The following is a 12,662-nucleotide window of genomic DNA, read 5'->3' on the forward strand; positions in this document are numbered from 1 at the left end:
TTTTCTCTGGCTCTGAAATGTGTTTTGTATGTGCATTTGAACATGGGTGTGCCTGATGTTCTGAGAGCTCACTTCAAACACAACAGTGAGGCCGCCAGCCCCTGAGACAGACTCGAAGAGGGCTGAGAAGCTGCCTGCTTAACCACCGTTCTCTCCTTTTTAAAGCCTGCCTGGCATTTGAACCCCATGTCTCTGTTCACTCATCATGAGTCTTTGCAAGGAGGTCACCCAATTTCTCTGAGCTTTAGGTTCTTGCCCTGCATAACTGGGATGAAAATTTCCTACCCTCTCGGACCGATGGAGAGATCAAATGAGATGATGTAGGGTAGTTAAAGCACTGGACACAATAGCGTTGCAGTCAGTGGGAGACGCTCTCCCATTCGCCTTCTTCCCTATGACCTCCGCACCTCCTCTGGCCTCCCACCATTTCCTTAGACCAATGCAAAATGCCACCTGAAGCAGAAGCTTGCTTTCCTCAAAGCAAGTGTCTCCGACGGGGGAGAGAAGTGACACGCCACACACTTCCCACATCTCCCGTCATTTTCTGAACCGCGCCCACTGCCAGCCTCTCTCCTTTGTTTCGTCATCATCAGACTTACTCTGCAGAACCTATGACAGAGGACACCTTGTCTGAAGTTCCCCAGATTTGTAGTTTCTCCTCCAGACTTCGGTAGGCATGCTCAGTGTACAGCCGGGGTTGTCTACGGTAACCCATGTGCAGTCCCATTCTTCCCACTCAGACGTCCTGGGAATTCCAGTTCATCAACTTCCCAAACGTATTTCCCGATTACACCCAATCCCCAAAATGGACGTGTAAGACCCAAGAAATATGGCCTTACAAGGGCCCTGATTGTGGTAACCACATCTCCGGGGCTTTCTGGGAGAGTCTGTTCCCTCATGCGTCCTGAACTTTGGCTCAGACAACAGCACACTCAACCAGCAGAGGTCCCGTGGAAGGCTCGCATTCAGAGAGACCACCACTGTGGTGAGATTCAGTGCACGCCCACCACGGCCTATGACCTCAAATTCAGATCCTTCTCCTGTGAACTTCCGGTGGTTCTTCGTGCTGGTTGGGTTTGGGAGTGGACTGAAGGGAGCCTGGTTCTTGCTGCTTTTTTGTGGATGTGAACTAAGGATGGAGATGAAAATGTGTTTGGTGCAAATATACACAATTCCTTCTGTCTACGATTTTAAAGCCTGCTTTTTGCACTTAATATTAGAGTATATGGATTTTCTCAGGTCACTCATTTTTTGAGGGGGTGGTAAATAATGACCTTACCAATTCAAGACAATGTTTGTCACTAGCATTGATGGGGGTCGGGATGGATGGGGAGAGTGGACACCCAAGGAGCATTTCCTGTGTGGAATGTGTTCTGCCTTAAGCTTGGTGCCACGTACAGTTTTTTGAATGTTTTAAATATTACATAGTGAAGTAGGAATTTAAACACCAGTATAAAGGTCTGCTTAATATTTTACTCTGTAGCTATCTCATAATTCACTCGGTTTAAAACTCCCCTCCCTGTTACTGGATATTTGTAATTCTCAACTATGGACTCTTAAATAATGGAGCACTCTTAAACACCTTTGAGCATCAAGCTGTGTGTGACTTTGTAGCTCACTTTCTCAGGACGGATTCCAAGCACTGAACTACTGGGTCAATGTACGCGGCTCTGGGGTGTGCACGTCACATGGCTGCCTTTCAACACATACGCTTCTTTCTAGTGGTTTTAGCTTCTATCTCTTTGATTGTCTGTGAGATTGAACATTCTTTACATAATAATTTTCTGTTGCTGTTTTATTTTTAATTGATGTGTGTGTGTGAGCACAGGTTTTTGCAGACTCATTTATCTGTGGGGTCCTGTGGGAGGGTCTTGTTTACATGGGGGGGGCTGTGGATGAGCACAGCAAGAGCCCCCTGGCCTCCTTGGGGAAAACCAGCTTTGCATCTCAACCTCTGTCTTCCTGCAGTGCCGCCAAGCTTCTGGACAAGAACCCGTTCTCCGTCAGTAACACGACCCCTCTGCTTCCTTCGCCTGCCAGTCTCCAACTGGCTCAACTGCAGGCCCAGCTCACCCTCCACCGGCTGAAGTTGGCACAGACAGCTGTCACCAACAACACTGCAGCCGCCACGGTCCTGAACCAAGTCCTCTCTAAAGTGGCCATGTCCCAGCCTCTGTTCAACCAGCTGAGGCATCCGTCTGTGATCAGTGCCCCCCACAGCCATACCGGGGTGCCCCAACATGCTGCAAGTGTGCCCACTGCCCGGTTTCCCTCTGGTACAATTGCCTTCTCACCCCCTGGCCAGACTCGAGGTCCAGGCCCCTCCGTGAGCCTCCCCAGTCAGCCCCCCAATGCCGTGGTGGTGCATCCCTTCAGCGGTGTCATGCCTCAGACCCCCGCCCAGCCTGCGGTCCTCTTGGGCATTGGCAAGACTGGGGCAGGTCCCTCGGCAGGATTCTACGAGTACAGCAAAGCCCCATCCAGCCAGGCATACGGCTCTGAAACGGATGGTCAGCCCATCTTCCTGCCAGCCTCGGCCTCTGCCTCGGGCAGTGTGGCCTACGAAGGGCCCTACAGCCAATCAGGACAAGAGGGCCAAGCCGCCTTTCCCAAAGACTTCTATGGAGCCAACTCCCAAGGGTCGCATGTGGCAGGCGGGTTTTCAGCTGAGCCAGCTGGGGCCCTGAAGGGTGAGGTAGGTCCACTTCTGCAGGGTCCAAACAGCCAATGGGAGAGCCCGCACGGATTCTCTGGCCAGAGCAAGCCCGATCTCACAGCTGGCCCCAGCCTGTGGCCTCCACCCGCCAGCCAGCCCTACGAACTGTATGACCCCGAGGAGCCCACCCCGGACAGGACCCCTCCTTCCTTCGGGGGTCGGCTAAACAACAGCAAACAGAGTCTCAGCGGTGCACGGCGCCGGGCCAAGGAGGAGCAGGCAGCACTGTCCGTGCGGCCCCTGCAGCCTCAGGAGCTGAACGACTTTCACGGGGTGGCCCCCCTCCACCTGCCACATGTCTGCAGCATCTGTGACAAGAAGGTATTTGATTTAAAGGTGAGTCATCCAAGACCATCTAGGAGCCACCGCTGGAACCTGGGCGGGCTCACCACCACCACTCGATTCTCGCTGTTTGTAGGCAAGAAACTGGTATATTTGGGGATTGGGTAACAAAATGTTGCCATCTCTAACCTCGATTAACATCATAGGTATTAGAACCAAAAGGAATTTCGGAAATATACTAGGGCCACTCCTTTGCTTTAAGGCAAGTAAGAAATTCTTATCCACATGTATAGCTGAGAAAGCTGTGGCTGAGTGGGGGGACCAAATGACCCCACCAGGGTTACGGAGAAGGGACTTGGGAACTAGAATCTCCCCCCTCCTAGGTGAAGACTTTTCCTTTGTGGTACGTGTAGAAGTTACTGTTCCTGGAGCACATATATTATGCTTAAGTTTGAAAGGGGAGAAAATGCAACCAGGATTTTGGATCAGAGGTGAGAGAAAAATTCTCAGGTAGGATCTAGACACATTACCGTAGAGGGTCTCAACGTCCCCTCTGCAAAAGGCAGATGGAGCTTCATGACACTTCCCAGTGGTGGTAGATGCTTCAGCCCCGGCACACAAGGGCCCGTTATAGTATGAGTTTCTGCTCTAGAATGTATGGATGATGCAGTGAAGTATTTCAAAGCAATTATAACAGCGAACATATATTAAAGCCTTTTCTGGATGTCAGCAGTAACTCTCCACAGGTGACACTATTAGTATTCTCACTATACAGATGTAAAAATTGAGGCCCAGAGAGACACAGTGATTTGTCAGGGCCCCATAGCTAGAAAGCAGCAGAGTGGAGATTTGCATGAGTGTGCTTCTTGAGCTATACCGCCTTCTGTCTCCCTTCTCATCTGCATTCATAATGATCCCTACTTAAGTGACCCCTATGTAGTGGGAGTCATGCTACATTGTCATTCCCCTCTGCGTGGTCCCCTGGTGCAAGTGCATCTTGTCCCTCAGGAAGGACATACCTCCTCACTTCCAGTCTCTGGAGGGGGCTGCCTGACATAAGAGGTGATAGAGGACTCTGCCTCCTAAGGCTTTGCAGCTCACTGTCAGTGCACCTGCCAGATTCTCCCGCCTGAGTATGGGAATGGGGCTAAGGGTCCAGCCAGAGGGAAAGAAGGAATTAGGTTTGTGAATCGGGGCTCCTGTCCAAGATGGGCACGGGCCGTGTACGTAAAGCCAACAGCATGAGGACTGCGTGGAGAGCAGGAGCTGATCAGGGATCTGGAAGGGAGAGGAATGGGGGGTGGGGAGCAGGGAGATGCAGCTGCAGGGCTGGTCCGGCCTCTGGGGGCACTGAGCTCCCAGCCTGGCTGCAGAAGCCTGCACTCATGCCCTGCCTTCCTGTGGACTCAGTTCTGCTTCTGTCATTTTTCTTTCCTTCCGGCCTAGGACTGGGAGCTGCATGTGAAAGGAAAACTCCATGCTCAGAAATGCCTGGTCTTCTCTGAAAAGTGAGTGCTGCCCAGCAGAACAGGTTCCCGCCTGCACCCAGCAAAGATTCGTCAAGCACCTACTGTATGCCATGCTTTGTTCTAGGTGCTGGGGAAACAGCAGGGGACAATACAGGCACAGTCCCTGTCCTCAAGGAGCTTACACTCAATGGGGGATCAAATGTAAACAAAATAAACAGTGAATTATGTAGCGCCCCAGGTGGCGAATGCTGAGCAGAAAGCAATGGCAAGGCGTGGGCAGAAAGAGTGTGTGTGTGTGTTCCTTGCATTGTAAGTGGGGAGGGTGCCGTGCTGAGACACCTCAGGAGAGGATGGAAGGAGCTCAGGACTGTCCAGGGGACATGTGTTCCTGGCAGAGGAAATGATAGGTTCCAAGTCCCTGGCATGGCCTAGGACACCCCAGCAGCATCAGCGCGACCAGAGCAGAGTGCCAGGTGGGAAGCCAGGGAAGTGCCAGAGCCCAGGTCCTGAGCCTGTGGGCCTGCTGTAGTGACCTTGGCTTTGGCTTTGAGTGTGACTGGAGTGTTGGTTTACCAAGCAAAGGAGCGATAGACGTGCTCTGGCTCTACTGAGAACAGATAGTGGGGGGCAAAGGCAGACACCTGGAGACCAGTGAGGAGGGGGCTACAGATTTCCACAGAGAAGAGGACGCCGGGCCCAGGGATGTAGGACAGAGGATGGGGTTCAATGTTTTGAAATGAGCACATTCAAAAGGCCTCTCTTTCTTATTTACAAAACCCCAAAGAGTGGAAGTAATCCATGTGTCCCCACCATATGAATAGGTAAACAAAATGTGGTATTATCTTGCCACTGTCTAGTTCCAGAACATTCTCATGCTCGCACACCCGTGAAGCAGTCACGCCTCAGTCCCCTTCTCCTAACTCCTGACAACCACTAAGCTGTACAACTTTGCTTCTTCTGGACATTTCATATTACATGGAATTATATGCTATGTGGCATTTTTTAAAAAATATTTTATTTATTTATCTTTAGAGGGGAAGGGGAGGAGAGAAGGAAAGAAACATCAATGTATGGTTGCCTCTCATGAGTCCCCTGCTGGGAACTGGCCTGCAACCCAGGCATGTGCCCTGACTGGGAATCGAACCGCGATCATGTGGTTCGCAGGCCCATGCTCAATCCACTGAGCTATACCAGCCAGGGCGCTATGTGGTATTTTGTGACTGGCTTTTTTTACTTGGCATAATATTTTCAGGTGCATCCACATTACAGCATAAACCACTTTTTATGGCTGAATAATATTCATATGTGTGTACATATATTACATTTTACTTACCCATAAATAAATTTTTTGATCTATTTTTGGAGACTTTCTACCTTATGGCTATTGTGAATACTGCTGCTATCAACATTCATGAATAAGTTTGTGTTAGAACACCTATTTTAGACTATTTTGAGTCTGTTCCTAGGAGTGGAATTTCTGGGTCATATGGTAATTTGTTATTTAACTGACTGAGTAACTGGTTCCCCCTCTTCACCCAGCGCTGGTGTCCGGTGTGTACTCACGTCTGCAGAGGGCGCTCTGTGTGCCTCTCCCAACAGCCCAGCTGTTTATAACCCCACTGGGAACGAAGGTGAGTAAGGGCCTAGAACCAGAAGCCAGCTTCTCAAAGGCTTATTGTGTCATGTCTTTCATAACCAAACTTCCGGCCTGTACCGTTCTTCTGTAGCTATAAAGCACACAGATCCCAGGACCCTGAAATGCATTGGACCTGCTGGTTGGGCCCTTGGACATTTTCTGTTGGTTATTGACATGCCCAGAGGCATGTGAGGGGGACCCCCTGCAAAAACACCAGAATTTATGTCTAAAAAATTGTGTGTTTATCTTTACCTGTTTAAACTTCAGTCACCTTCAAAGCACTCTCTATGTGATGCAAAACACCCATCAAGATGTCTTTTTCCATTGCTCAAAACAGTTTTTGAACTTGTCGATTCTGATGCCTTTTAGTGCTTCTGCTGTTTTTTGGTCTCACTTCTTCCACATCAGCAAAATGTTTCCATTTAGGACTTTTTTCATCTGGGAAAACAACAAAAAAAAGTCACTTGGGGTGAGATCGGGTAGATGGGGAGGGTGGCGTATGGGGGTTGTGCGTTTTTTTTGGTCAAAAACTGCTGAGTGTTCAACTGTGGTGTGGGCGGGTGTGTTTGTAAATCACCCATCATGAAATGGGCAAATGCATTGAAGAAATCTCCAAAAAAAGTTTGCGGAAGCTGAATGCAGCCTCTCACACCACCACCAGCTGGTCCACTGATACAGATGGGCTCCTAGAACACTCACCTAGTGGGGAAGCCTGTACTACAAGGGGCCTGCCCTCTGGAAAATAATTCCAGGCTTTGGAGGGTTCCCTCTATAATGACAACTACTAAACAGTATGTTAAGAGGGAATTTTCATTTTTCTCTTCTCCTTATGCCCTAATAGTGACTTCCACAGGTAAAATAAATAACTAGGTTTTTACCCAGTTTTGTGTGTTTTATCGTTTAGATTATGCCTCCAGTCTCGGAACGTCATATGCAGCCATTCCAGCAAGGTCATTCACTCAGTCGAATCCCACCTTTCCGTCCGCTTCCCCGGGGACAAATGTAAGTACAGAAGCATTTTCTTCGAGTCATTGTCATCGTCGAGGCATTTGTACCACCTGCTCTGCCTGGGTGGTGCGTGCGGAGGAGCTGGGAAGAAGCTGGTGTCGCCGTGGCTTTGTGCAGTGCAGGAAATCATGTCCCCGGACAGAGGTCAGGGCTTGCCCAATTCAGTCCAGCAAGTTTTGAAACACACAGATAAAATGCTGACATTAATTTCTAAAATCAAAGGCATTCATAGACTTTCTGGCTTTCAACACAGGTTTAGAAAAAAATAAGTTTGAGTTTGTGCCTGTGTGTTTCTTAAGCTGTTGACCTTTGATTGAAGTGGACCATTTCCTGTGGGCAGGTACTTGTGAAACTGGAATGTGTCTGAAAGTAATGACCTTGCACCAGTGGTATTTGTCGGCCCCTTGGGGAAATGGCTGCTTCTGTGTAATAGTTTGTTTTTAGTTGTGTTTGTAGTCCCCTCTCTCTCCTACATGCTCTAAAGTCCATCCCTCCTTTTCCACCAGTCAGGACGAGACAACGGTTTTCCTCTCTCTGTTTTCCCGCTGCGCGTGGCCTTGTCCCCCGCAGGAGCTCGGTGACTTGCATTCCCTGAGAACACGTGGAAGCGGGTGGGAGAGGCGGAACTGACTGTAAAACAGACTGCGTTTGCTAGAGGGCGTGTGTCTGTGTGTTGCGCCTGTGCCTGTATTTTTTCCCCCATTCAGACTAAGAGCAGCTGCAGCCTCTTTCTCTCCTCTCAGGCAGTGAGTGAGCACAGCTCGTGACAACAGGCCTCTGCGTGCTATCTCCTCCGTGTCCCATCCCCTCCACATGCCTGGCCAGGTGTTCCTATAAAACTTTTAAAGGGCAAGCTAAGCAGTGGAGGCTTTAGGCCCTCAAGGAGGAATGAGCGGGGAGGTGAGGAGGTTCATGACGGGGAGCGAGGCCTGCCTGGGCGAGATTCCTATTTGTCACTCTGTCGTTTGTGATGTTTCATGGGGGAAGGGTTTCAAAAGAGCCTCTGGCTGTGAGCCCAGGGTTCTGGAGAAGAAATTGGTGGTCTCCCTCTTCGTGCTGAGAGCCACGCCTGGTCAGGGCAGCTGTGGGTCGGTCCCAGGAGAGTGCACTGGCTGGGTCCAGTGAGCCCTGTCGTTGGTCTTTGATTACATGACCTTGTGTCCCAGTGGGAGTGCTGGCAGCTGTTTCTCCGTACTGTGGACCATGGGGGCATCTAGGTTCCCACACCCGCCTCTGAAACCCCAGCACTGAGGGGTAGGGGACTGTGACCCAGGTGAGGCAGGTTGGACTGTCACGTAGGTGGGCCAGAGGTCTGGGCACAGGAAGGAGCTGGTGTCGGGGGAGCCTCTTCTAACAGGGAGGGGGCTGAGGAGAAGCAAGGGCAGGACAGCTCTTCCTGTGTCGTGTGCCTCGGCCCCATCCTCCGGGACAGAGCAGTGAACCAGAGGCCCTTTCCTGTGGGTGTGGAGCCAGGAGCCCAAATTCAAGTTCCAGTCCTGGAGCCCGCCAGCTGCGTGGCCTCAGGCAAATCACTTTTCTGAGGCCGGTTTCCTTCATCAGGGACAGTGCTCCCCTAAGAATGACTATTGAAGGTGAAATAGAGGGCTGGTGTGACTGACTGTGTGACCATGCCTCGGTCTCAGAGCCTCATTTGTGCCCATCTGAGCGCAGTCTCATGATTCAGTGGTCCGAGCTGGAAGTGGAAGCAAGGCCCAGGGTAGACCAGAGTTGTCCTGCCCTGGTGAGGACCCGATGAGGCCAGGTGTGTGACAGCGAACTGTAAACCGTGCAGTGAGTAAGAAGTAGCCCGAGTTGAGTTCTGAGTCCTTTTAGCCTGAACCCTGTCCTAAGACTGGCCCCGTCTGCTGGCTGTGTGACTTCGGGCAGGTCTCCGCGTTCCTTGTGCTCTGATCTGCCCAGTGATCTCCGCCCCTGTGTCTGCTCCCCTGAGAGATTTGGGAGGCTCCCTCCCCTCACGTGCAGGGCAGGCGCGAGCCATCCGCTGCCCTGTGATAATTCGTGAGTACAGTTTCCTCCCAATGCCTAGAGCCCGGGAGGTCATCTGGCTCCAGTCTGAGAAGCAACACCCCAGGAACATTTTGCTCTCTGCACGGCAGGCCAGCAGGAAGGACAAGGAGAGCCACCGACACCGTGGGATGATTGCGATGGCAGACCTTCAGAAAGGGCTCAATGCATTTTTAGCATTTTTGATGCCTTAACTCAATCCTCCAGACAGCCCTGTGAGTGGGGGGGGAAACCGAGGTGTGGGGATACTAGGAGCTTTGCCTCAGGTCACATCACCGGCAAATGGAGGCCTTGGGATTTGAGCCCAGGCAGTCTGGCTCAAGACTCTGCACTTTTAACCACCAAGACCTATCCCTCTCTGAAAGTTTCTGAGTTCTCTTCCGTGCTGTGGTGATCTCTTGTAGTGCGCTCCCTCTGCTCCCCCTACTCCCACCCCACAAGCCCTTAGCAGGGTCTGAGACTCCCTTGAGGGTGCAGGCCCTGCCTGGGCCTCGCCAGCCAGCGGCCGTGGGGCAGCGTGCAGAGGCCAGGCAGACCCCGCTCCCGGGTTCCCCACCACCTTGACCATGTCTCCCAGGAGGAACTCAGAGGGTTGAAGGCATTTTCCACAGACCCAGTGGAAGGAGAGAGGCATCATTTGACTGGTTTTATTCTTATACGGCCTGTGAGGTCTTGCAGGTCACAGGAGCCTTCCCCAGGATATCTGGGGCACCAGGACCGAGCCCACCCAGGCATGTGCCATCAGTGGCTGGAGAGCCACACACTTCTGTGGGCTTCTGGTCCTGGTGTTGGCCATTTCTGGCCAATAGAATTGCATGTAGGTGTGTCTGTCTTTAGGGAAACCTGAAAGACAAAAATATGGTCATTTGAAGACACTCTGAGAAATGAAGGGTCAGTGAATCCACTCCTGAAAGATGATTTATGAGGCTCCTTTAAGTAGCAGGGGCATCTCTCAGAGAAATTACTGATTTTTTTTTTTTTTTGCCTACAAATTCTGACCTCCAAAGATAAGCAGACACGTCAGGGCAGGTACTCTGCTAACTTTGCCCAGTGAGCTCCTTGTGCATATTCATTTCTGCTGGGTTTTTCTGCTTACAAAGTTTATGCTTTTTGTGAAAATTCAAATGGAAAAGACGTATTTAATGAGCGATTGAAATTCCTCCATTACTTTCCCCTGTCCCACCCCCCGCCGCCACCCTGCAGCCCCCTTGAGAACCACAAAAGCTTTCTCGGGCTTCCCTCCAGAAGTGTCCCCCTGGTCCTGTGCCAGAGCTTTTCCCGTCTGATTCCACTTACGTACGTCTTTGCAGAAACACATTTGTCGAAGACCAGCCAGGACTCTGCTGTTGTAGGATCACTATTGTTTGTGCAGCAAAGAACAGTCGGCCCCTGCTTCTAAAGCTCCCCATTTCTGAGCAGAGCACAGTGACATGGGCCCTGGGAATGAGCCCGCAGAAGGTCTCTGAAGTGCCACCCAGTGTCAAATGATCACAAATCCCATCACCCACCTTCCCCAAGCCCAGGCTCGGCTGCTGCATTTACACTTGTCTCAGTTCTGTGCGAGTGCCGGCCTTTCATGTCCATGTACATCACTGACAGAGAAGGGGAGGGGAAGGGGGGCTGGGACTGACATAAATCACCCCACCCCCAACTCCAGGGTTCCAGGAGACTGTGTTGACTTTCACTGAAGCTCCCGCCACTTGACAGAGCAGTGGCACTTAGTCTTTGGCTGACAGTCGACATAAATAGAGTAATCAGGTTTCCTGCACGAGCCTTCAGGGCCTTCTCAGGCTGTAAATAGTGTTCCTGCACCTGTCCAAGACGGACTTGGCCTGCTGGCTGTCCCCATAAAACCGCCTGGAAGTTTTCACAGCCACCTTGGGGATTATTTAGTGCCAGCACCACAGATAGGCCTCCCTGGAATGGGGTGATACGCATTGTTTTTATGGTTTATTTCTCACCAGGACCCCCCGCACCGGAAAACTTGTATGAACAAGGAAATCGAGGCAAAGGGAAACATAAATGTTTGTGGAAGGCCTATGACTTAAAGTCTATCTGTCCTCTCTGGCCTTCTAGGCCCCTGGTTCAGAGCACCGTGGTCTCCTGACTTCCAGAGAGCATGAAGAGTAGCAGTTGCCCTGACAAATGATAACCAGTCCGTCTCTGCCATTGCTCCTGCCCCCCCAGTGGGGGCCACCTTGTACCTTTTCAAAGAAAGCAGAGAGCCAGGAAACAGGAGACCTGGGTGGGATTTGTTTTCTGTTTTTTTTTCCTTTTCTTTTGACAAATCTTAATGATGTTTTCATGTTGCAAAAGTAGTGCGGACACAGTGCAAAAAATCCAGATAGTAACAGGAATGTAAAAAATAGGAAACCCAACCCTGCAGATAAAACTGAAGGTAGGCGTCTTTTTCTCTAATTATGTGTTTCTAGCTGGTGGACACATGCATGTGCAGCTACTAAAAGTATGTGTTTTTGCAAAAATCAGGTAACACAATATAATATGTTGTACAACTGGGTTCTCCCCCCCCACTTAACTTAAGCTCACAGTACACGTTTAATTGATTTCTAGACATCTTTGTGCATCTGGACATAGAAGCCTATCTTATGTGTAACATCATCTATTGAAAGCACTTACCACAATTTATCAAGTTTGCAGTTGATTGATTTTTTCTCTGAGATCCGAGCTGTAATCACAAACCCCCCATGCCTTCATCGCCCATGGATTAAGCCCCTTAACTGCTTCCAGGCCTCAGTCTCACACACACAGTGATGGGTGTAGGCCAGCTGAGCCCCACTTTGAAGATTCTGTGACTCTAAAGTTTACATGTTGAACTGCCCCAAAACCCGTCAGCAAGCCTGGCACCAATGGAAGTAGATCTTCTCTAAGTCAAAGCTAATATGCTTTCTAAAATATTTGGAAGTGTCAATAAAGACATCTGTGTCTATCCTACAAGAGCCATAGCGGGGGGACCCATGCCCATTTGCTCTCTGTACAATATGTTCAAAATCAGCACCATGAGGAATAAACACTGGCGTTGTGTCTGTCCTGAGGCGTTTTTAGCACAAAACCAACAGAGGCCTGCAGACCAAGTGCCAGGTGAAATTAAGTCACGCCTACAGGAGATCATTCTGGAGCAGAGACATTGTTTATTGAACATCTGACTCACATTTATAGCTCTAGCAAGCACTTGGAGCAGCCTCTCTCACCCCACAGGCCTGTTGCCCTAGCCACATTTTTACTGTGACTTCGTGAGTTATGTGAACTGGGCCTGTTCTCTGAACTCATCAGTGAGGTTAGCATCAGAGGCCCCCACCAGCATCAGAGGGCATTGAAAGGTCTCAGAATCTTCCTACACAAGTCTGTTTGCTCTCTTTGTATTTCCACCCACCTGTAAAGACTCGTGGGTGAGCTGAGCGGTCTGGGGCCCAGTCACACGAACCACTGAAGCAGCATCTGGCTTTAAATGAGGGACCCCGGTCTGTGAAAATGGACAGCCCAGGCCCCTGACCCCATGCAAGGGGGC

The 12,662-nt window shown here is 50.5% G+C and overlaps 1 protein-coding gene across 2 annotated transcripts in view; it reads left to right on the forward strand.

The window, feature by feature from the left end:
• The window catches only part of RBM20 (RNA binding motif protein 20), a 200,183-nt gene that overhangs the window by 140,592 nt on the left and 46,929 nt on the right, over positions 1-12,662 (forward strand). For both annotated transcript variants that reach the window (XM_053668578.1, XM_053668579.1), the window contains exons 2-5: positions 1,969-3,052; positions 4,445-4,506; positions 6,007-6,098; positions 7,008-7,105. In XM_053668578.1, coding sequence (XP_053524553.1) covers positions 1,969-3,052; positions 4,445-4,506; positions 6,007-6,098; positions 7,008-7,105 — 1,336 coding nt within the window. The remainder of the gene's footprint in view (positions 1-1,968; positions 3,053-4,444; positions 4,507-6,006; positions 6,099-7,007; positions 7,106-12,662) is intronic.

Source organism: Artibeus jamaicensis, unplaced genomic scaffold (assembly GCF_021234435.1).
Source record: "Artibeus jamaicensis isolate MK-2021 breed Jamaican fruit bat unplaced genomic scaffold, CSHL_Jam_final contig_490, whole genome shotgun sequence".
Classification (NCBI taxonomy): Eukaryota; Metazoa; Chordata; class Mammalia; order Chiroptera; family Phyllostomidae; genus Artibeus; species Artibeus jamaicensis.